The sequence below is a fragment of the Cervus canadensis genome, chromosome 29 (assembly GCF_019320065.1).
Source record: "Cervus canadensis isolate Bull #8, Minnesota chromosome 29, ASM1932006v1, whole genome shotgun sequence".
In the NCBI taxonomy this organism is placed as follows: domain Eukaryota; kingdom Metazoa; phylum Chordata; class Mammalia; order Artiodactyla; family Cervidae; genus Cervus; species Cervus canadensis.
In genome coordinates, this window is record NC_057414.1 from 6,433,709 (window position 1) to 6,458,975 (window position 25,267).

Genomic DNA, 25,267 nt, shown 5'->3' on the forward strand with positions numbered 1-25,267 from the left:
TAGGTTCACATTGTTCTACAACTTCATAAATGAAGGATTCAATCTCATCTGTAAAGTGAGAATACCATCTACTATTTAGAATTATTTGTAAGCATCAGAGTAAATATACGTAGAGTTTGCCAATGCCTACCATATAGTAAGTGTTAAACAGACTTTTGTTCTTTTATAATAGCCTATCTCCTCCAGTAGATGGCAGAAAAGATGAACCTTGCATCTCAGAGTGCCCGGCTCATAGCATGTGCCTTATTCATGTTTTAAAGAACAGAGTGATGATAGACAGGAGAAGGAAATCACTTTCTGAAGGCACTCAAGAAATAAAGAGATACAAACTGGAGTTTCTTCATCATTCTATTTATTACATGTATGAATATTAACATCTCATGGCATCCATCTAATTCAGTCAAAACCAACAAAGGAGAAAAGGTTAACCATGTTTCAAATTAACATTCTTACAGATTCCCCTGTAACTTAAAATAGAAATATGTTCATCTGCATTAAATTGACAAATCTGAAAAATGTCGTTAAAAAAAAAAATCACCTTTAGTACTTAAATATATTTGTTAATCTTTCGATGGCATCAGTGTCCAAGAGTAAGTTAAGTTGCTTCATTAGGTACTTTTCAAAAATGGACATCTGGATGGTTCTCTATAGCTGGAGATATATAGATAGATATGCAAATATGTCCTATTTTAAAATTTTTTTTTCAAATCTGCCTTTTCAATTTGAGAAAAGTCCTGCAGTGTTCTCATCACAACCCCCTTTTGAAGGATAAAAGTAATTCAGACTTTGCTTTAATCATGGGAAGCTGCTGGAAAAAAATCTTATGTTGAGGTTGCTGTTTAATTCCATTTTCACCCAATAAAAAGTACAGAAACACTGTCTTTATTTGATGGTGTGCATAAATATTACACTCCATGGATAGCAAAAATATTTTTTTATTTATAATTTACAGTTTCACAAGTGAAAATCGTACATTTTTACACATACAATTTCATTTTGTTAAATTTGCACACATCTACAGAACTTTCACACGACAAGCACCTGAAACTGTGCAGGCAGTAGGAAATGCAAATACTAAAATGTATTTATTAACCAAGTGATAGCTGAAGGCCCTGCCTCAGCTAGACAATTTATATAGATACGTCTATATATACATAAAAAATTCTTCACCTTCTAGATTTCAACAGCAGCTTTTTTTTTTTTTAAAAGAAAAACATACCTTTCTCATTTTATTTAAACTGACTCGACTGTATCATTTTCTGTTTTAATTTCAGTGGCTGTTGCTATGCTTTCCTCTGTGCAAGCTGGTGGAGTATCAATTCGTTCTTCCTTAACTTTGGGACTTTCACAGGGTTCCTGCAATTCATTTTTGACAATGTTCAACATAATGTTCAAGGGATTTTCAACTGGTGTCTTGCTGGGAGATGGTGTACAATCAAATGAAGATGTCTACAAAATGAAAAACCCTTTAAGTACTGACAGATATCACATTAAATGACATTTAGTTTTATAAGACCCTTTTATGGGCAAAGAAACATACATATACCAAAGGCAACTTGAAAACCCTGCTTTCCTGCAAAACATGCCATAAAGGCAGCCAACTAGACTGTATACTGAGCACTTGATATCTACTCAAGTAATGAGATAAGGTAAGAAAAGCAGTCACCAATATAAGGCCAAAAGAAGTTGGTTAAATGACTAGACATGTTTCTGTGTTTTAACCCCACTATAACCCCCCCCTACATATATCCTGGGATTTGTGACTCCTAGTTTCAAATACTCTGATGATTTTTTTTAAATCCCCCCAAACCATCAAAACATCCTGTAAAATCTAATCTTTTGATGACCTAAGTATATCTTCCAAACTGCCCCTTGAAGCTGTGAAACAAATATTCCCTGAGAGTTAATATGTTTCACTGTTTAGTTAAAAAAATGGTCGCTACAAATATGAAAAATTTAACTTCTAAGGTCAATACACTGATGTCTTTTCATAATTCACATATGATAATTTAAGTTATTCCTATATTACATGGCTGAGTGGGGTATGTGACAGAACTAAATGTGACCCATAACTTGTACAAAATTATTACCATCATGAACCTTCTCATTTTTAGTCTTATACTCACATTTCTCTAGGCCTAATACTCTAGTAAGATCATCAAGATTCAAATGAAAATAATGCAAGGAAAAAATCTCAACAGACCATATCAATCTATCACCAATATTTAGTGAACAACCTAAATGCTCCATCAAATCTTAACAGCTCAACATAGCAAGATTAAAATAACAATATTGAGATACAAAAAATAAAATTTATCAATGTAAATGAGAACAAAGAATAACCAAAAAGAACTTACATTTTGATAATCTTCATAACATGATGGATGATAAATCTGAAGCAAAAACAAAAAAGTTAAGTATTCACATGCATGCTTACTCATTTCTATTGGACTATTCTGACAAAATTTTCTCTTTAAATTTAAACCAGAAGGTAAACTATCTTTGGAAAGACGAAGAAAATTTTCATTCTGATATTTCTTAAAGCTTCCTTTATATATTTAGTTAACATGGTAAACTACTTATATAAATATATGAGTTTTGATGATGAAATATAAATTCAGATCAAAATAGTGTGATTAAGCAGAAGATTAGCTAGACTCAGAAGACCTACTGCTGGATTTATCATTAACGAGTTAGGCAACCTCTTTTATAAAATGAGTACAAGACCAGATAATTGGTAAAATGCCTTCCATATCAAATACTGTGACTCCCTAAAGTCCAATACTTTAGAAATACTGCTTTTATTAAAAACCATAAAGCAAAAACAATTTTCTTTCAAAGTAGAACTACCCCTACATAATTAAAATTTTTTAAATCTTAACACTTTCTTATAAAGTACATCATAAAGAGGTGAAAATTACCTTTCCATCTACTCTAATAGCATTTTTTAAATGCCATTCCTCCTCCTCTTCATCCCAGTACTGTTCAAACTGCTCTTGACAGATTTCGCAACTCTGAAAAATAGAATCATATAAAAATGAAGTTTATGTAACAACACATTTAATCCCATTGAGTAAAAATAAGCAAACATTTTGTTACATGGAGAAAAGAATTCAAGAGTTTTCTGAAAATTTAAACAGCGTTCAAATATATAGTACAAAATAAGACCTAAGAATTTTGCATTCTTCCATGCAAAAATAGTTAACATTTCACTGCTCTTGGTCACTAATAAATATGCAGTAACTACAGTGGTTATAAAATACAAACCAAAACTCAAGAAAAACAATGAAGAGTAAAGCTTACAAGAAATCTTAAAATCATTAAAAGAGATGTAAATAATGTTATATGTTATTTACTTGAAGTGAAAGGCATGACCAGAGACAGAAAATTTAACGTTTTCCTTTTACCTCGACTGATCCTGCTGGTCCAGCTGGTACACTTTGGAACTCCTTTTCTTTAGCAGCCTCCTGAGTTTTGAGTACAACTTCTTCGTGTACTTTTTCAAAAAACTGGCTCTTTGCACGTTCTTCCAGATCAGCTATTTCCTCAAATTCTATCCAGTCCTTAAAAAGTTAATTTAAAAAGAGTATATTCATGTGTTTCTAAATTCTTACTGAACACCTTCAGTATAATGCCATTTCAATATAAGAAGTTCATTCTTCTACAATATACTTTAATATTATTTAAAATTTCGTCATCTCTATGAGCCCCATAGCTAATAGACAACATAAAGCAACTAATGAACAACTAAGATCTTAATATCAACATTCCACTACCTCTACAGTTACAACTACTTATGCAAGTAAGATAAATTTCGTTTACAATTTACAAAAAAAAAAAAGAAATCAGTCATGGAACCTTGGAATTTTAGAGCTAGAACCACCCTGTGTTCTACTCTAATACAAGCAAATACATACTCTTCAAAAAAAATTTTTTTAATTAAAAAGACATTTTATATTCTAGGGGTCAAATTTTATTCAAAAAATTCACTAGTACTCATCAATTACTTAATTTACTTTTAGAATGATATAATTTAAAGGTTAAGAGTTCAGAGGCACATGGATTACTTACTGTTAAACTGTAGTACCAACGCCTATGAGTGACTTTTCTGCTTACATCTTTTTCAGTTCTATTTTGTCGATAATGCCAGTCCAAGTGATCTGCATATACATCTGTCTGTGATGTTGTAAACCTCATTCCACAGGAATAACACTGAATACCAGTGTACAGTCGATTTATAACACTATCATAACGTCTATTTTGAAAAGTAGAGAAATAATCTTTAGTTTTGATAACATGGCTTAATGGCCTTTAAAAAAAAAAGGCAGTTATAAGTACTTCAATTTTCTACATTTTAATAATGGTGAAACCATTATTATGTGACAAAATAACGTTTCAGCCAAGAGCTGGTTGAGACTTACTATCCAAAGATCAATAATACTTTCTAGTATTGTATCACTGACTGTCTTTACCTTACCTTTGGTTAAATTTTGGAACATGTAGTCTACCCTCTTATCAACAGACCTGGTTCAGTTACTATTTCCCTCTAGCAAATAATGGAATGATCACTGGCCCACTAATAAGGCAATATTTGGCCTATTCTTCGATTACTGTCAGTATCAAGGTGGATATGGCAGAACAATTCAAGTTCTTTCCAGAACTTCAGTTTTGAATTACTCAACTGTCCCCCCCGGTCTAAAGAATAGGGAAAGAGAAACTGAGGTCAGCAATAATCAGTTTGTTTTTTTTTTTAAATTCTGGGCTCCCTATTTAGAAAGAAATAGGAATGAAAAACAAGTAAGTGAACAAACAGGCCATTAAAAACACCAAAAAAGTTTTTAAAGTAATAGAATAAAGCAAAGCATAGTACACTAGTATTCTGTATACCAGAAAACAAAATATTTAGAGGCATAATATTACTACTGAATAAATTAATGAGAAATGGTTTTATAACTATATAGAGGAGAGCTGGTAGGACAGTGGAAGAACCAACTAAGTCTTCACTTTCAGAAGTCAAGAAATTGTCTAAATGGGATAAATCAAGAAATGTAATAAATCAGAAGTTCTTTTTTTTTATGAAGTGCTCTTAACATAATGGATCTAAAAAAGCAACTGTAAATGATTTTATGTAAGTAATACAGGCAATAAAAAAATGAAAATATATGCACCAAATGTTAACACTGGTTATCAGTAAAGTGGGAACTGTAGGTAACTTTATTTTCTTGATTTCTGTAAAATGAAAAGTTTTAATCTGTTAAATATCAGCCTATAAAAATCTCATTTTCTTAACTTCAAAAGCATGAAGGATAGCAGTAAAGAAAAAAAGTTATGATTAGGAGAAAATAAAGGTAAAGAAGGACATGAGTGACTTACTAATACCTAATACTCAATCTCCTTATACTTGCTGTAAAAGAGGGGTAAGATGAATGGCACTAATGATAATAACCACTGTTAGAAAGTCACCATCCCTTTTACCTTAGAAAATCAGAAAACTAGATTACATACTGTTTTAATTCTTCAACTGTAAAATTGGTAAGATCTGGAACGTCTTGATCTTCATTTTGATCTTCCTCCTCCTCAGCAGCGGGCTGAGCAGCAACTTCATTTACTTCTTCAATTGAAAAGAAACAACAAACTTCTAAATACCAGTTTCCATGTATTCTTTATAGGGGAACATTAGAGTGTTAAAAGCATATGGAGAACCCCATCCTGTCTACTCAGGGCTTCTGATCTTAGGTTTACTGGCCAAGGAACCTAATGCAATTATTTATTTTGATAAGTGATATTTTGTTTGATCTGTTAAAAGTCAATCTTTATGAAACTCATTAACAGTCTAATTATTTGTATAAGCTAAAATAATATAGAACTAGAAAAAACTCTGCATGTGGTATTTGCAGAATATTTGTTAACTGATAACAATGTCCACTATAAAGGTAACAGTTTCATGTTAGAAAATTTTTGTTTCATTATAAACCAGTTATATTTAATTTTCAGAAAACAAAGTATACCTAAGAATTCTTACCATAGAACATATCATTTTATATCATATGTCTTTATAACTTAAGCTTTGTGTAGATGAATTACAGATCCATACTTACGTGTTGTAGCTGAATCAGGCTGGGACAATTTGAGAATTCCTGTTTTTAGCAGTTTTGAAAATAATTCATTTACATCCACCTGACTGAGATGATTATCAGGATAAGCCTTAGGCAGGGCTCCTTTAAGAAAAGAATACTCTTAAAAGCAGAACAGAGGCAACCTCTGCTAAACATTTTTTAAGTTTTGTTCAAGATTTCCTATCAATATTAATTTAAGCTTAAGATCAGTGTAATTACCAAAACTCCTAAAAATATACTTTGCAATTTACATCAGCAAATCATCACCTCTTAAAAGTCTATTTAGGACAAATAATAAAACCACAAATATTTTATAAGGACATTCCCTGGTGGCTCAGAGAGTAAAGAACCTGCCTACAGCAGGAGACCAGATTCAGTTCCTAAGTCAGGAAGATGCCCTGGAGGAGGGCATGGCAACCCACTCCAGTATTCTTGCCTGGAGAATCCCCCGGACAGAGGAGCCTGGCGGGCTACAAACAGTCCATGGGGTTGCAAAGAGTCAGGCACAACTGACCCACTAACACTTTCACTTTCATGTACTATCTTAAAAAACCAGTATCACCCACTGCCGCCCAATTACTCCATGCAAAGAAAGGCAGATGCAGAAAGCTTAACGCTTCCTTCTGTGCAGTGTGGCACCACACCTCCAGGTGCAACCTTCCACCCTTTCAGTTCTCTATTCACCTAACTCTACTGGCAAAGGTAGTTTTATAGAGATGAAGTAGGCTACCATCTCTTAGCACAGATTTCCAGGAGGAAAAAAAATAACCAGAGCCTAAACAGAAGCACTCCTGCCCAGCTCCCCAACTCCCCCGCCTCCCCATAACTGCCCAGGGGAACTAATGCAGGGAGATGAGCCATATGGCTCAGAATATACCTGCCCCTCTGACCTGTACTAAATCACCACCCTGGGAAAGCACCTCAGACTACTGCTGAACAGGTACATTACTGAAGCTCCAATAATTTGAATAAATGAAACAAGAATAACAATATTCTCCTTAAGTTCACTGGCAAGGAATCAATCCAGTTACATATTTGGCTAAGCACTAATTTAAAAATGATAATTCTTTACCTCAATTATAAAAAACAGTATTTTAATGTTTGTATACCATTATTATGCATCTTATTTACCACACCTTTACACAACAGTTCTGAACCACTAAAAATTCCTCTTAATGGGAGAAATTCAACTTGCATCCACAATACAATAAATGAGAGCAAACTCAGGGAGACTGAAGGACAGGGAAGCCTGGCGTGTTGCAGTCCACAGGTCACAAAGAGTCGGACATGACTTAGCAACTGAACAACCACCACCACAATACAAGACATAATATCTGCCCTTACCCACTGCATACTCTTTACCAGGTGGTGCTAGTGGTAAAGAGCCTGCCTGCCAATGCAGGAGATCTAAGAGATGTGGGTTTGATCCCTGGGTCAGGAAGATCCCCTGGAGAAGGAAATGGCAACCCACTCCAGTATTCTTGGCCTGGGAAATCCCATGGCCAGAGGAGCTTGGCGGGCTATAATCCATAGGGTCGCACAGAATTGGACATGACTGAAGCAACTTACCAAGCACGCACTCTTTACATGCAGCAGAGTGCCTTGTGTACGGTAGGCTAATTAATGTCTGCTGAAATGTCTGACTACATGAATAAGTCAATTACAACAGTCATTTCACACACTAGTTTAACATTTACATTTCATTAGAATTAGCTATTTATGTGTCTAGGAATCCTAACTAGCTGATCACATGTCTGCCAGCAGCCAAGTTTAGTGATCAAGAACATGAACTGTAGGAAAAAGAGCTAGGAATCAGACTCCTGGGATTCTAACTAGAAATTCCACTTTCTGATTGTGTTACATGCTAAGTTGCTTATCTGTGCCTCAGTTTACTTTACTTATAAAAGAGTAATGATAATTGTTCCTACCTGAGGTTGTTGTAAAGATTAAATGAATTAATATTTGTAAAGACACTGAGATATTTGGCAGTATATATGTTTGTTTAAAGAAGAACAGTCCAAGTGAAATAAGTCAGTGAAAGACAAATACTGTAAGGTATCACATGTGGAATCTAAAGGAATATAGTCAGTATTTTACAATAACTATAAATGGAGCAAAACTTTTTAAGTTATGAATCACTATATTGTACACCTATAACATAATTTTTTAAAAAAACACAGAAAACAAAAAGCAGCTTTGACAGTATCAGATTTACTTTTCTGTGCATTTAGAAACAAGAATAGAGGCGATTCTCAGAACAGACCTGGAATTTCAAACTTGGGTACCCAATGATGGTGTCTAGTTTATCAACCAATAGATATAACTGAGCAACTATTTAAATTAAAAAAAACAGTCTATAGATCCTGCTACAAAGCTCTTAGAAGGATAAACCTAGCACAATGCCTAGCACACAGCAAATGATCAATATTTGTTTGAATGACTAAATGAACATGAGTATGTTTACTACAAGGAAAAAAAGGTTTTAAATCTTGAGAAAAAGACCTTGAGAGAAGCCAAACACTGAATACCTTTCATATCTCTTTAAGTAAAATGAAGAAGGAAGGCATATCTAACATATTCAATAACCTCCAACCCAGGATATAAGATGTGATTTCCTCTGAGACATTGCTATGCCCTGTATACGTAAGCACCCTAAGGTTGTTAAAGCAAAAGAACACTGACAGGTTTTGTATATTATCTCATACAAAAAAGAGCAAAATTTAGTTGTTGCACACTATCTCATGCTACCAACTCCAATACAACAAACCCTCTACTCAACAAGAAAAACTGAGTTCTAAAGGAAAATACACTAATATAGCACTTTACAAGTCACAAAGTACTTTTGCATATACTATCTCATTTGATTCTCTGGGGAAAAAAAAAAAAAAAAGATTCCCAGGCAAATCCTGAAATTATCATATCCTATCTACAGAGGAAAAAACTGAATGAAGCCCAGAGAGGCTATCTGCTTATATAAACTCCGCCTACATGTACAGCAGCAGAGTAGAGATTCTATCCCTACTCTTTTGACTTTAGAATCCTAATACTTTCCTTCCCTTTTCATTATGTGAAAATAAAAAAATACTAATCCTGTCAGTCTAGCAATTAAAAGCAAAATGTTTTCAAATTAGTTTCTTATGATACAGCTGAATAATTAATCCATAAACTAGAGCTTGGCTAGGACTTTCCTAGTTACTTCAGAACTTTTGGAAAATTCTGAATTTGTACCCTTTAATAGAGGCACACTAGACCATGTTTCTAAAAATGACTGTTTTAATGATTCAGAAATAAAGCAAGTACCACTACAATTTGGTTAAGTTACCTCTTTTACATATTTCCATTTTTCACCTATTAAAACTAAAACTTTTTTTTGCCTGTACCATGTAGCCTGCAGGATCTTAGTTCCCTTACAAGGAACTGCACACCCAAGGCCCTCGGCAGTACCAGTGCACAGTCCTAACCACCGGACCACCAGGGAATTCTCTAAAACTTATTTTTAAAGCCTCAGTATCTACTAGTGTTATTGTATTCATAACAGTTATGCTTCACCCCACAAATGCTTATCATGGACATCTGCTAGGAAACCACAGAAGTGTTTTTCTACTTCGCTTTCAGCATGTTGTGTACAATTATTACTTAAGCACCCATAAAGACATATAAATGAATCAACTTATAACGTGATGTCCCCAGTATTCACTTAATGTTTACTGGATCATCACATACACACAAAACAAAAATTCAAAGTATCAAATAGCTAAGACTTCTGAGATTTGTCACTGATTTCATTTTATCTCAGCACAAATGTCACATTCCTATCCCAACCTCTAGCTGCCACCTAACAAAACTCCTTCCCTCTTTTTTGTGGTCTATCAATCCTGGCTAACCATCTATAGTTGTAAAGGGGTTTATGTGAAAACACATCAACATTATGCAAACAAGCAAAGAAAGGAAACAAAACATCCCAGTCAGATTAAATTTCTCTAAACTGCATATGCCCTCTCAAAATTGTCACCTTCTAAAACTGACAAGGTAGCTATTAATCAAACATTAATTATTTGTCTTTTGAGAAACACAAAGCTCAGAAAGTTAACATACCTGAAGGATTCTGAACAAATGCTCCAGGATTTTGTGGATGAACTGGCAAAAATTGCTGTCCTTGGCCAAATGCTACTGGCTGAGAAACACCAGTCAGAACCTTTAAGAAAAATCTTGGTTTTAAGAATGTTTTTTCTCTATTTTAACCAAAATCTTAACATTCAAATTACCAATACATTAAAATAGTCACAGATATCATAAGGTCAGGTTTTTATGATAATGAAGATGTAAAAGTATGACCTGACTAGTTCACTCACTTCTAAGGCTCTCTATAAAAAGGAATAATAATACCTTCCCTTAGATTTTTCATAGAATAATAAAAAACTGAGAATGGATGTGAAAGTTCTTTGAAGTCTAAGATACCCTACAAACTTAAGGTAGCCAACAACTAGGGAACTGTGACCTTACACAAATCACTTTACCTTGCCAGCGCATTCTCTTATTTTACAAACAGAAAAACTTACATGCAGATATTTGACCTATACAGAATCATAATGGCCAATAAACATCAGAGCTGAGGCCACAACTCCTGACCTGACTTCTTTACAAATTTCAGGAGCCTGCTTTAATTAGCAATCTGAACTGCTTTATGATCATTTTGCTAGCCATCAAACTTTGAGTTACAAAGTAGTCTGTAAAAATTTTAAGGGACTGTTAAAAAATAAAACAGCCATGAAACAAGTACTGTATATGCATACAAATATTGTATTGTAGTCAAGAGTGAGGTAGGACATCTGCACACTGCTACTATATAAACAAATGTTCATTTATAAGCCTTGTTCGGGATTCCTCTGAACTTTTAGTGATATGTATTTTTTCTTATGTATGAAACCCCCATCAATTCTGTATAATGTAGGAACAAGACTAAGTCAAGTCCCATTCTAGAGTATCTTATTGATTACATATCATTTCTTTTAAGAACATGTAATAGAGTAAATCTAAGGAGGCCAATTGTTTTCTCAAGCCACTGGATATGGACAGAAAGTTGCTTTCTAACAATGATGCTTATAACATGCTTTAAAAACTTTCTTGTTTTACACTTTCTTCCATGCAATGTTACTAGTATAAATAAATTCATCCTAGTAAGAAAGTGTCAGTACCTGGAAAAAAGTAAATCTAGCCCTGGAGAACTTGAACAGGCCAACAATAATAGTCATTAATATCAACCGAATTAATCACAAATTATAAGCACACTGCTTTAACATTATTTCAATGTGCATTTTAAAACACATGTAGAACAAGTTAACATCAAACAACTGTATTTGACTGGAATGACAGAAAGGTGGTGAAAAGTAAAAAGAGAGGAAGAAAAAGAACTACAGACTGTAAAAACATGGACAATTTGATTTTCTTGTTTATTTAACTCAGGCTAAGGAAGTTCTCAAAGAACAGTCTATAAAGTCAGCTTTATGGTTACTTAAACGCTTATCAAGGCTTAACAGTTGTATAATGTAGCAGAGGTCTATGAAACACACACAACTGTATCATACTTTAATACCTTTGAAGCCAAAAAAATAAAAATCAACCCATGAAATAAAAAGCCATAACAGGAAGGTTATGCATAAGCAAGGGCAAGGGGTATATGGGAAATTCCTATATTTCATAGCTCAATTTTGCTGTGAGCCTGAAACGACTCTTAAAAAACAAGTCTATATTTTTTAAAAAACAAGATTTTGTGGGGGTAAGGGGAGGGAGATTGGGAGGGTTCTCTAGATCCTGAAAGAACTAAGATCAATTTTGGATTTAAATCACAAATTTCAGTTCCAAAAGACTGTCATCCCATTTTCCTAGCAGTTGGGGTTTTGAAGTACACTAAAAGTTCCTCCAAAAACAAAAATTTACTAAAAAAAAATTAAATCTTTAAAAGCCCTTTCCAACCCATAAACTATATCCTAAAAACCTTCCTCAAATACTAGACACATTAAAAATGCTTCAAGTAACTTTAGAATAACAGACTTACCTGTTGAGATGCCTGAATATTTCCTACTGTTATTGGAGCAGGTAAATTGCCAAAGTTTCCAAATTGAGAACTCTGAAGATTCTTCTCCTCAAAATAGTGTCCAGAAGCTCTGTTAAGGGGATTGGAAAAACTCTGGTTTCCAGGGCCATGTGGTCCATTGAAATTTGGTCCTTGAGGTGAGTCAAACATTTGTTCATGTCTTTGGAACTGTAGTCCTTGGGATGGGGCATTAAAAGCATTACCAGGTGGATCATTATATGGGCCAGTCTGATTGAAAGATACTGATTCAAGCCTCTGTGAAGGATGATTGTCAAATCGTGTGCCTTGAAGACCAAGAGGAATATCAAACCTTGATGCTTGCTGGTGTTGTGGGCCTTCAAATCTCTGAGGCACACCATCGAATCTTGGTTGAACCTGCTGTCCAGGAGGTCCATCAAACCTCTGTGGGCCTGGCTGACCAGTTCTTTCAAATCTAGGACCTGGCTGACCGTGTAATCCATCAAATCTTGGCAGGAGTGATGACTGACCTGGCTGCCCTTCAAACCTTAAAGCATGACAACCTTCAAACCTCGGACCGCCTTGACCCAGAGGTCCTTCGATTCTCAGGCCACCTCCTGGGACCGAAGGACCCTCAAACCTCATTCCACCTCCTTGTTGGACTAAAGGTCCTTCAAACCTGATCCCAACCCCTGGTTGACCATGTGGACCCTCAAACCTAAGGTTCCCACCAAGTTGATTATGTTGTCCTTCAAACCTCATACCAGCTACTGACTGACCATGGGGGCCCTCAAACCTCATTCCAACTCCCTGCTGTAACAATGGGCCCTCAAATCTGATCCCACCTGATGGCTGACCATGAGGTCCATCAAACCTCATTGCAGCCCCTGATGGACCATGACCGCCCTCAAATCTAAGTCCACCTACTGGCTGACCTCGAGGATTCTCAAACCGAAGTCCACCCACAGGCTGACCATGAGGTCCCTCAAACCTCAGACCACCCACAGGTTGACCCCGATGTCCTTCAAACCTGAGACCGCCCACAGGCTGGCCCCCTGGTCCTTCAAATCGCAAACCACCTGCAGATCCCTCAAACCTCAGACCAGGGGAACCTTCAAATCGGAAGCCACCTCCTCCTGCTTGACCAATCGGCCCCTCAAATCGCAGAGGTGTCCCGACTGGTCCTGGAGGACCTTCAAATCTCAAAGGACACCCACCTCCTAACTGGCCTTGTGGTCCTTCAAATCTCAAAGGGCCACCTCCCCCCATCTGTCCTGGTGACCCATCAAACCGAAGAGAACCCGGTGTAGGAGGTCCATCAATTCTAGGGCTTAATTTATTAGGTCCTTCAAAAATCATCTTGGCTGGGCCATCTCTCGCTACTGATGGCCTGCTAGGTCCATCGTATAACGGTCTATCTTCAGCTAAAGCCGTAAGTCGCTGATTTGTATCAAGGCCGGCGAATCTCGATGCAGGGCTATCTACAAATGGTTTATCTGAATCTTCATATCTAGGTCGTTTAAGTGGAAAACGATCATTGAATGGTGATCTCTGCTCTTCTCGTACACCTTTTAAAAGGAAAAAAAAATTATTTCCCTGAATCTGATAATTTATATCAAATTATCTTAAAATATTCTTCCTATATTCTTGTAAACGTTCATTCAAAAACATCCATAACTATCTCACTATCAGAGGGGAGGGAAAAGACAGCAACAAGCAGCAGGTCAGAGAATGCCCTCTAGAACCAAACACATGGGGTAAAAAACCCCCACTCAGACAATTTACTAATTATACGACTTTGAGAGCAAGTTATTTAACCTCTCTGGTCTTGTTTCCTATCTGGAAAATGGGGATAATATATACTTCACTGGGTCACTGTGAGGAATGCATCAGATTACAAGTACCTAACACACAGTCGACCCTTTCAGTATTAGCTCCCTCCCCTTTGAGGGAAAAAAACTGAAACAAAACAAACAGCAAAGCAGTAGTCTGAACAGTCACAAAAATCCATCCCCACTTAGCTTGTTCATTTTCCCTTCACTGCTGTGTGATTCAATAGGTATAATCTGATTTAACTTTTTCTACCTTTAGAAGAGACTTGCTCGTCATGTCTTCTCCGGCCCTCATGGGGTGAAAGATTCTCAGCATAAGTACGACTCCCAGATATAGGAGAAAGACGTCTTGCTCTTTCACTAAATTGTTCTTTTCTGTCAAACTGTGCTCCACTATTCCTACTTGCATGTTTACTTTTGGATGGCTCACATTCTATTCCAGACAACAAGGCATCAGTCAAAGGGTAGTCAAAAATATCAGGATCTAAGAGATCAAGTCTTGGAAATGAATGCTGAACCTGTGTCCTTTTCAGTTTTGCTTTATGTTCATAGTAGGTTAATTCAGCATCAGATAAGAGAGGTTTCTTTTTTAATCCACCTTTATTTTCTTCTGTAGGACTATCCCGTACACTGCATCTATGTTTACCTTCTTGATACTGAAATAGCTGTCGTATTTGATGCACAACAACAAGGAACTCATCCTGTGTAATTTCACCAGATGCTAAACGTTCACTCGTCTGCATAGGGATGATAAAAGGAAATCAAATATTTTAAATATAAAAAGTACTTACAAAAAAAGTTACAGACAAAAGGAGAATCATGACTACATGGGAGCATGGTAGCTACCTTTTGAAGTAATTCTCTTTTGCTTGCAACAGTTAACTCTTTAGGAATCTGAAGATTGGCGTCTACACTTAATCGATGCTGCGGCTTTGGGGCTCGAGGTGACAAGATTCCTTTAGTGCTTGACCAGCTCTCCCTATGCCTTAGATGAGGAGCTTTACTATGTTCATCACCCTGTTGTGAACTGAAACCATAAAAGGAATATGTTACTTTATTAAAAATATTTAAATACTCAGGACCATATTCAAAGATTCTTAATAGGATCTGGTTAAAATGAACACATGTAATAAAAGTTAATTGAATGATTAAGAGCACAAGATCTGAAGTCAAGAAAATCAGATATAAATTCTGATTCTTGTATATCCTGGATGTGCCACCTTAGGTAGATTAGTTAACCTTCCTAAACTTCACTTTCCTTATCTCTAAGGTAGCAATAGTAATGGTACTTAACTTGACAAGGTTTTAGGAATTAAAGGGGGGGAAAAAAAGTACACTAATTATACCACCCAGTAAACACTGTCCAGTTTTTGAAGTATAACACTGTGTTTTTAAAGGTACACATTATTGTACTTGATTAAAAATGTTAACATCCTACCTTTTATTTTCTTCCCAACCGGATTTCCATCTTTTGGTAGACTTGGAACTTGGCCAATTTTCTACATTCTCCTTTGGTTCAGTGCCTGACTTGGTAGAATGTTGACCTGCAGCCTCTTGTGGTCGTTCCTCTTCAGTCTTTTTTATCCGCCTTGGATCTCGAAGATCCTGTTTAGTACTTCTCTTTGCACTTCTTTCTTCCCTGGAAGGTGTAAACTCTTCCATGTGTGACTGTTTAACTCCTGACTGGCGAATCTTGCCAGCTTTGGGGGTTGAGGTTGGAGACATACTCCTTTGCCTCCGTTTGGGTGACCGCCTGTCTCTTCTCTTGGGAGAATGTATAATCGGTGACCGAGACTTGGGTGATCGTGATCTTGATCGCTTTCTAGTACTCGATCTCCCAGGTTTTGTCCCCTGTTTTTCCGATTCTTCCGTTATTGTATCCTGTTTTTGTACAATACCATTTATGATTTTATTTCTACTTCCCAGCAGTCTATGTTCAGATGATTTCATGTGCTCATCTTTATCCTTTTTTTCTGCAGTTTTTCTCTTGTCCTTTATATCATCATCTTTGCTATCAGTCTTATCCTGAAGATGTTTTTTTAATCTTGGATCTCTCTTGCTCATATCAGACACCCTTGTACTTTCAGATTCTTGATTTTTCAAGTCTTTTGTGTGGGATAATTTGTTTTTCAAAGGTGACGGTGATTTAGATTTAGATTTGGATTTAGAATCCAATTGGTCAAGTTCTTTCTTGGTTATTTTTTCACCTGATTTACTTTTTTCTTGCTTGGATGAATTTAGTTTTTCAGAGGGTACAGTTTTACTTGTCTTAATATCAGATTGGTTCAGTGTGTTCATTAGGAATTCTTTCCTGTGACTTTGATCTTTTCCATGAGAAGAATGTTGACTCATCCTATTAAGACGGGGATCCCGGTTAGTTCCTTTCGTATCTGGAATTTGTAAAGATGGACCTGGACGACTTTTCTCAGGCTGCACAGGAACCTGATGGGGAGCTTTAACTGCCATAGGGGGAATCTGTGAAACATGTAATTTGGATGGTGCAGATCCAGGACCTAAGTTGGATGTCTCCTGCTGAACACTAAGAGAAACTGCCTGAAATACAAAATAAACGTTCATGTTACAGCCGTGAAAACATTCCAACACTATTTTCAGTGCAATCTTTTGGTTTTTTAAGTGGAAATAAAAACAAAAGAAAGATCATATTTATTTATGTGGCCTGTTATTTCTTCCTGGTTCTCTACTTTGGGGTTTTATAACTTTTAGGTAGAATGGGGAAAAAAAAATCTTCTAATTATTCAGAATTCTGGGCCAGACTGATATTAAGAAACTACTAAATAAATCACTGTACTCTAGTCGCACAGGCATCAAAGTCATTCCAGCTAAATTTCAAGTCATAAAATTTAGTTCCTCTCACAGTGGCACTGATAATGACCTTATAAAATTTTGCAGTGCTGTACTCCCTCACTCTCAAATAAGGGCAAGCACTAAGTAAAATAATATAAGATTATTCATGAACAGAAATACACAATCTTCCTGGCCTCCTTAATTTTGTGATGGCTTTGTGTGGTAGTCTTCTAAGGAACCTGCTAAAAATTTCTGCTCATGAAACCTAAGTGCACAAAATATTATTAATAAAGACTAGGCAAAAACATTTGCCACAACACACCATCTCGGGACTGATATTAAGAAGTTCACATAATTTTTAACAAAACTAAGATGTTATCTCATAAGACAGCAATCTAATAAAAAAGTTTTTGAAAGAAAATAGTGCAGTTTATATTCAAGTGAGTTTTACAATAAAGTGAAAGTCGCTCAGTCGTGTCCAACTCTTTGCAGCCCCATGGACTGTAGCCTGCCAGGCTCCTCTGTTCACGGGATTCTCCAGGCCAGAATGCTGGAGTGGGTTGCCATTCCCTTCTCCAGGGGATCTTCCCCACCCAGGGATGGAACCCAGGTCTCCTGCATTGCAGGCAGATTCTTTACTAGCTGAGCTAACAGCAATAAGGATATAAAAACTTGCCCTAACAAATATACCTTAATTTGCAAAATAAAGGCGAAACAAATACACTGTTAACAAACGTAACATGTTAATACAAATACAAAATAATTCCACCTCCACCAGAAGGCAAATTTAAAAGTACTCAAAATGCCAAATCTCCTTTACTTACCAGTTGTGCCTTAGCTTGCTCAAGTTCAAGCTCCAGCTTTTTCTGCTGAAGTTCTAACAGCTGCTTTTGTTTTGCCAGTAATTGCTGCCTTATTAGTTGCTCTTGAGTAAGGTTCTTTTGTATATCCGGAACAATAGGAGGAGTGGAGATGCTAGGGGAACTGACCACTGTGCCAGGTGTTGAAGACTCTTCAGGCTACAAAAAAAAATAATTTGTTAAAAAAAAAAAAAAATCACAGCTAGAAAGGAAGTAGCCAAGGGGGAACTAAAAGTTATCAGTTTCTCTTGTAATAAACACTACCCATAACCTTAAATGGCTAATCATGTTTAAAAGCATACAGAAAATTTTCAGGAATTTAAAAATCAAAATAAATATATTATGCACTTAACAAAGACAATACTTATCTTCAAGGCACTGTGAACCTGAGGGGAACTTTTTAATTAAACTGATTCAGCACGGCATATTCTTGATACTTTTTTCTGGCAAGACATTTCAGAAAAGTCAAAACTTGACAGTTGAAAGTATTAGCTATGTATCATTTATGTTAAAACTTACCGATTTATTTAAAAACTTAGGATTCACATGGATGCTAGATGTATTCACATTGGGGGGCAGAGGTTTAATAGGCCAAGCAGGATCTAACGAATTGACTCTGACATCCAGGGCATAAAGTTTCTTCAAAGGAAATATTTCATCCCATGTGGAACGTAATTTAAATAAACTTTTTCTAGTATTTTCATCCACCTAGAACAACAGAACAATTCTATGGCTTGTTAAGTTACTATAGGATATTTTATATATCAAGTATAATACTACATCAATCTCAGTTCTACTTCACATATAGCACACATACTTCTCATTCATAATTACATATAACAGTAATCATTTAATAAAATTATATTTGCACATAAAGTTAATTAAAAAAACTTGTCAAAAAAAAAGACCTGACACAGTATTCCTAATGTAACTTTTACTCCAGACAAAAATATAAAACAACTAGAAAATAGTTTATCTGATGACTTAAATTTTAAGCTATTTACATTTAGTACAAAGTTAAAGTAAGACAAAACTATTTAACTGATCTCATGCAATACAATATGGTCAGTACCTATGAACAAGCTATTTATAGTGTGGTAGACACCTGAATAATTTAAATTCACAAAATTTTACCCACTGGTAAGCTTCAGTTTTATATATCTGCTCATGCTTTAGTATTATATAACTTATCTGCTCATGCTTATGATGAGCACAATACTTCTTAAATTACCATCAGAGAAATCTAGCACTTGGGAAAACTGAATTAGATTTTTAACTATATTTGAATCTTTAGATATTTACTACAAAGTCATTTTCATCATCTTCAGTATTAAGGCCTAGTTAAGAGTCAGTAAAAGTATTCTACCAAACACCCAAATGAATCTGAACATCCTGAAACTGAAACCAAGAAACTGGTTTAGCATCCCTATTTCTATAATGCAAAGTTGGTTTCTCCTTAAAGTCCCAGGCAAGCAGTATTTAGTAAAGGTCTACAGTACTATTAACAAGTTCTATTAATACTATTTGAAATATGGCTTTCCAAATTTCTTCTGCATATACAGGAAAAGAGTTACTCAAGTAGCAACTACACATTTTCTAACAAACAAGTAAAATCTGATAACTAGTAGTTCGTTCTAAATAATCCCAATTCTCCAAGCCTGACAACTGTAAAATTTCTCAAGATATCTACTAAAATGCAGTTTTTGGTTAGAAACAGTGTTTAAACCCAAGTATCTTATAAATGTCCTTTTGCTCAGCTTGAAAGATGAAGCCTGACAGGAAAAAGAATTACTTCAGCAAATCCTTTGTCTTCCTCAGCATAATAACTAGATTACCAAACTATCAGATACAATGTTATAGAAGGAATTTACAATTTCTAGGTAAAAGAAACTAACAATCCTTTCTTCTAAACACTAAGAGGGTCCAGAATTTGGGGGGGGGGGGGGGTACTTCCAAAATAACCTAAAGCATTTCACTGATCCACCAATTCACATATCTCATAAAATATACTTGAACAAAGTAACAACAGTAACACTTCCAGAAAAAAAAAAATCGAAAGTTTCAGGAATCACAGGTTGACATACACTAGCATTATGCTTTTTAAGAAACAGTTAACATCCTAACACCAGAAACCCAAACAATGACATTTGAAGTACTCTTGACAGCTTCAGATCTTTTTGCCTACATTCTAGTGATGAAACAGATCTTCTATCAAATAAACAAACACACATAAAAAATTCTAAAAGCAAACTCATCTGTTTTTGAATGGATAATGTTAAAAAACCTAGCACCCACTTTAGGTATAAAACACTAACTTTAGCCCAAAAAGAATAAACATTTCACCACCCAAGAAAACCCAACACAAAAGCAAGAATTTATTTAATCAGGAACATTTTTTTAAAAATTCAAATGTTTCTAAATGTATATATACCTTTTCAAACACACAAATAAATGTTGCAACTAGATTTTTAGTAAAGGCAGTGAGATACTCTCTTCCAACATTTTTCACGATAGAATCCATAAGGTACATAACAGGAAGCTTCTCTGAGGAGGGAGCCTGAGTAATAAAAAGAAACTGAGAAGTTTAGTATAATGAATTGCCACCAAAGAATTACTTTTAAAAATGAGTTTTTAAGCTACAATACAGACCTCTATTTTGTTGGTATTAAATACTTTTGAATCAATATTAACCTTTAGGAAATTTAAGTGTTCAAGTTCTCACCTCTTACAATGTTCTTTAGTTGAGCATACAAAGTTCAGAATTAATCGGAAAGAAAAGTCTCTAGTACACTCATTTAACAATCAATGGAATTTCAAGTTTGTATAGTAAAAAAAAAATAAATCCGTGTTTAAAAGTGACCAAAAAAAGGGGTGGATATTTTCTGCAATCCAAGTGTAAGCTTTGTGACCCACATTAACTTTGATGTACCTAGACTCAATGAAAGTTTTCAGACCTCTGGCCCTAGTCTTATTTTATATGTTAAAGTCTATGAATCCTTGTTACCTGTAAAATCATTAGGATTATTTCTCTATAATCCAATGAACAAAAGAAATTAAGTACACTTCACATATGAAGTTAATGACAAAAAAAAAAAACTTTTAAACTTGCACATTAACATGCATAAAAGTGCAAGTTGTTACTGATACAAGAAAAACTGGATGGAGCAGCCGCTGAGTCATGTAAGTCAGGTTGAACTTGACTCTGGAAACCAGGATTTGTCCTGAAGATTTTCTTCACCGCATGGACTCTCCGTCGAAATAGTTTTCCTCTGACCCGCACAAACCAAGGTTCTAAATTTGTGCAGGGCCTGTATGATGACGTCGATACAGGTGGCCCTTTCCAAAGCAAAGCAAAGTTGCCCCCGCTCAACTGTAAATGCCCTACCCATCACTGGCTTTTAGAAGGCACAGCAAGTTTCCAGAAAGCATCAGCAGGTTCACAGACTTGTTGAGGAGCATTAAAACACACCACATAAACCAAGTGTTAACTCCCACTCCACAGGAGCACCCACGATTTAAAAACAAAAGTAACCCCCTTTACCCTTCCCATGTGTATAGGAATCTTAACCCTGAACAACACTTACCCACAGCTACCTGTAGCTAGGGTAAGCTTACAGTTCTGCAGTACACAATGCCACCATTATTTCACAAAACCAATTGCCCGTACAAGTGTGTGGAAGTGCTCCTGCTTCTGATAACAACCAAAGTTGACTAAAGGAAACCTTTGAATAACTTTGTATGAAGAAAGTTTTTTACAGTACTAATAAAAGGGTTTCACAAGGCCATTGCATGTGGGTAAACTGTTAAGTACCAACATGTCAATTGCTTTACTGCTGTTGTCTTTATCTTACCATGTCATGTTTTATACCATTTTAGTCATTGTTGTACTTATGAAGAAACAGGCTCTTTAAAACCAGAATCTGTTCAGTAGGCTAACTTTTTATTGTACAAGTAAATGAATCCTTATATGTAATATTTTTTCCCTACTGCCTCATGGGAGGAGTCAAAGAAGTGTGAATCCTTAAGTTTAGTAATGCTGAGACACTAGAGGATAAGGACACAAACATTCACCTCCAGAAACACAAAATCAAGCCAGTTTGCTACCAAATGACAGAAAATCCCTCCCCTCACCCTTGCCCCCATCCCTCATTAAGAGACTTCCCCAAAGTGACTGTTACATCTTTCCCTTCATCTGGCTTTACAAAAATAACCAGGAAATGTGTGCCAAAAAAAAAAAAATTCAGCTGTCTTTCATCAGCAAATAGTCCATCTATTTTCACCACTCTGTGTAGCCATACACAAATACAAATTTTAATGTGGTCACTATATTCAGCATTTAGCTTTCCACTTCTCGAAGGTCTTCTGGATCCTTTTAAAAACCAGCAAGGAAACGGTTGAGTGACAACCTGAACTGCTAAATATTAGGCTCTGTGGAGTATTAGTAACCCCAAAAATACGAGGTAGGACTTTAAAAACCAGTGATATTTTCTTAAAAAACGCAAGTGCACTTTTGTTTTTTTAGAAAAGGCATTTAATGTTAAGCCTTCAACAAGGCAAAAACTTAAGTTTTCACGTCCAACATGTTTGTGGTATCAATAAAAAGGATGTTGAATATGAGGAATGCTTCCTTTTAAAATCTCATACTTTCAAAAAAGAACAATAGCTGTTTCACACAGACACTCACAGGAAAAGGTGAATAGGGACTCGTATTTTAGCTGTCAGACTGAGCATGACAAACTTGTTGGGGCTTAAAAAATAAAAACCCTTACTTTTTGTCAGTAAGGGATACACCGCCTGAAACCGTGTATCTTGTGAACACATTTACCCAAAAGAGTGGACAGAACCTATAAGAATGAACCCAAGTCACTTAAAGACTTTGTTTAAAACACACAACCACGTAGATAAAAATAAGTCTTGGAAACAAATTCTACACCTTACAAAGGTAAATAAAAAAGACAAATACATATTTCATATGTTTTATTCACAAATTTTATAATATCAGTCACACATTTCAAAACCATTTATTAAAGTCAGACCACTCAGTTTTACACTAGACAGAAACCGCCTCTAAACAATATATTGGTGGTTGTTGTTAAAGTGGCCTTTTAAAAGGGGTTCACTCTGCTAAAAGGAGGCTGATCCTGATCATTTCAATCACTAACTAGAAAAAAAACTAAACCGTAAGTACAAGCTTCAAAAATAACTTAAAACGTAGTACTGGGAAGCTTTTAAAACTCATTACGATAACGAAGTTTAACAGTAGTAAGTTGACTTAAATGACACATCGCTCCCACATGAATCCACAGAAGAGGAGAACTATAGGGAAATATAGGGTGGCAGAGGACCACTACTGTCAAGGGGTGAAGCAAAGAACGTCTTCACTCTCAGGGAAGGAAGGGAGGTGGGGGGGGAAGGAGAAAAGGAAGAGGAGGGACTGAACTTTTCAAAAAAAAAAAAAAAGAACTACAAGTACTTGTTACCCAGTGGGCCAGTTCTCCACCTACAGGTTGGATAAGATCTCCTCCCCACCCTCTCCAGCCCCACCCTCGACCCCAATTTTCCCGGATTTGGGGACAAATGAGACCTTCCGACAGGAGAATGTACACAAGTTCTATCTAGCCGCCCCCACCCCAAAATGGGGATGACGGGTGTGAGCAGCTGCCTGGCTGGCAGAGAATGGATTCTCCTCTCTTCCCTTTCGCATCATGTGCTTTCCAGGCGCCATGTTGGGCTCCTAACAGGCGGCTGCTCCACTCGGGGGCCAAGGCCCTATTCCCACCCCCCAACAGCTCGCTCCCAGGTCCCCCTTCACCTCCTTCCAACCCACAGAGCATAATTACCCAAAAGGGCTCGGGGACGGGGGGGGGCGGGGGCGACGGGGGAAGAATCACTCCCCACCTTCCCGGGGCGGGGGGGCACTTCAAAAGGCTTTAACTCTTACTTCCCCACACCACGAACTGCCTTCCAGTCTCCCCCTCCCCAAAGGAGCGCGTGTGTGTCGGGATACACGAGGCAGTGGCCTAAATAGGGAGCTGGGGAGCGGAAGTGGGACTCCACCCTTGATCCTCCCCACTCCCTCCCCGAGAGAGGCCCATGCTCGAAGCCTGGGCCAAAGACCGAGAGCCTGAGTTGGAGGGGGGGAGGGTTGGAGAGGAGGAACACCGTCCCCCTTCGGATGGAAGCGAGACCTGGGATGAGGCTGACACTAAAATCAGGGAGTATTAGAAGAATAGGAGGCTGCGGGGTGTATAAAAACCTTGGCGGTTTGGGCCTCGATGAGAGAGACGATCTCCTTGGCGAAGGGCAGGTTCTCCTCGGCTAGAATGGTCAGCATATTGATGTGCGGTTTGCTATTGAAGGTCAGGTCTTCGAGTGATGACTGATAATCCCGACAGGCGTCCTCCCGGGCCCCCGCAGTACCGGCCTCGGCCGGCGTCTGCTCTGACATTGCGCCGCGTCCCCCCTCCGAGGTCCGCCGCAGCTGAAGCTGAAGCCGCTCTGGATACCCCGCCTCCCTTCCGACTCCTCTCTTCCTCTCCCCGGGTCTCTCGCGGCTCCGGCTTCACCACATGCTGACCGCGGAGGGGGGTTGGGGGACGACACAGGGGGAACCTCGGGTATGAAACGCCGCCGTCTCACGGGTGATCTCCGTCCACTTCCAGCCGCCACAGAGTCTTCTTTCTCCACAGACACAAAATGGCGGCGGCAGTGGCGGCTCCAGCTCCGAAAATGTCTGTGTTCCCAACCGCTGCGTCGTGCGAAATGAGCTAGGGGAGGGGAAATGTGCGGTAAAAGGGCGGGGCCGTTGATAACACAAGACGCGATTGGCTCGCCCTGAAACGTCACAAGCCCCGCCCCCGGCCCTTCCGCTGAACGTCCTGGCACCACCTTCTTCTCCGGGTCCTACCCGGGCTTTCGCAACACCTATTTCTCAGAAGTGGGGTGGAAAAGACGGCCCCTCTCATTGGCCGATTCGTAAGGGACTGTTCGGTCATTTGTTGCCATAACAACCCATTCAGGGAGGCCAGTGGGCCCGGGGGAGGCTGTTCCCGAGGCCCAACCCAACCGGTTTAAGGCGAGCGCTCAGCGGCCGGCTCTTCGACCCTCCCTCCGCATCGCCCGGGCCGCTGAGGCGCTCTGTCAATCATCAGCCCTTCCGGCAGCCGGGCTGCCGCGCCGGAAAGTTAGGGCTGAACCGGGAGGAGGTGTTTGGCCCGCCCCGCCTACTCCCGGCGCGTCTTGGAGACTCAGGTGCTCCCGAGAGCCTGGGCGGGCCCCGCTGTCGCAGCCGACCGTCCCCTCCCGGAGCCGAGGGCCGGAGGGAAGCGCGGCTTCACCCGGAACCTCGGGAAGAGCCCCTAGAGTCGGCTCTGGCGCGCCGCTTTCCACTGCCACAGACAAGAAACACCTCGGCTGGCTGTCTAGAGTTGAAGCCGTTTATTTAGAAGGCGTGTGTGAGAGAGAGAGGGGAAGCCTTTTCTGAGGCATGTGGAATATTTGGGAAGCCCGTCCTGAGTTCTAGGAAAGGTATCTCACCACAGCCTCACCCAGCCCCGAGCCGATTGCTCCTTCGAAACACCCCTAGGGTTCGCAGTTTGGGTC

The 25,267-nt window shown here is 37.8% G+C and overlaps 1 protein-coding gene across 2 annotated transcripts; it reads right to left on the reverse strand.

Annotated features, from left to right (window-relative positions):
• Positions 1 to 335: 335 nt before the first annotated feature.
• Positions 336 to 24,438, reverse strand: PCF11 (PCF11 cleavage and polyadenylation factor subunit). 2 transcript variants are annotated; one of them, XM_043451021.1, is made up of 16 exons: positions 23,922 to 24,438; positions 20,097 to 20,222; positions 18,185 to 18,373; positions 17,630 to 17,824; positions 15,439 to 16,553; positions 14,847 to 15,027; positions 14,647 to 14,737; positions 12,172 to 13,736; positions 10,212 to 10,311; positions 6,099 to 6,218; positions 5,506 to 5,611; positions 4,072 to 4,255; positions 3,408 to 3,563; positions 2,922 to 3,014; positions 2,358 to 2,393; positions 336 to 1,449 (listed from the first exon to the last, which is right to left on the reverse strand). In XM_043451021.1, exons 1-16 carry the CDS (start codon positions 24,111 to 24,113, stop codon positions 1,234 to 1,236), a joined length of 4,665 nt encoding a protein of 1,554 aa, XP_043306956.1. In that variant the 5' UTR covers positions 24,114 to 24,438; the 3' UTR covers positions 336 to 1,233. The 2 variants fall into 2 exon arrangements, with proteins under 2 accessions (XP_043306956.1, XP_043306955.1); XM_043451020.1 differs by having other exon boundaries at positions 14,254 to 14,737.
• Between the last annotated feature and the right edge of the window lie 829 nt (positions 24,439 to 25,267).

Bases quoted from the DNA above. Each gene is read 5' to 3' on its own strand.
- PCF11 (XM_043451020.1), bottom strand. From the start codon at position 24,113: ATGTCAGAGCAGACGCCGGCCGAGGCCGGTACTGCGGGGGCCCGGGAG. The intron at 4,256-5,505 runs GTATGTAATCTA...TTTTCAAAATAG, and splicing joins ACAGTTGAAGAATTAAAACA to ACGTTATGATAGTGTTATAA. The intron at 3,564-4,071 runs GTAAGTAATCCA...TAACTTTTTAAG, and splicing joins GTTGGTACTACAGTTTAACA to GACTGGATAGAATTTGAGGA.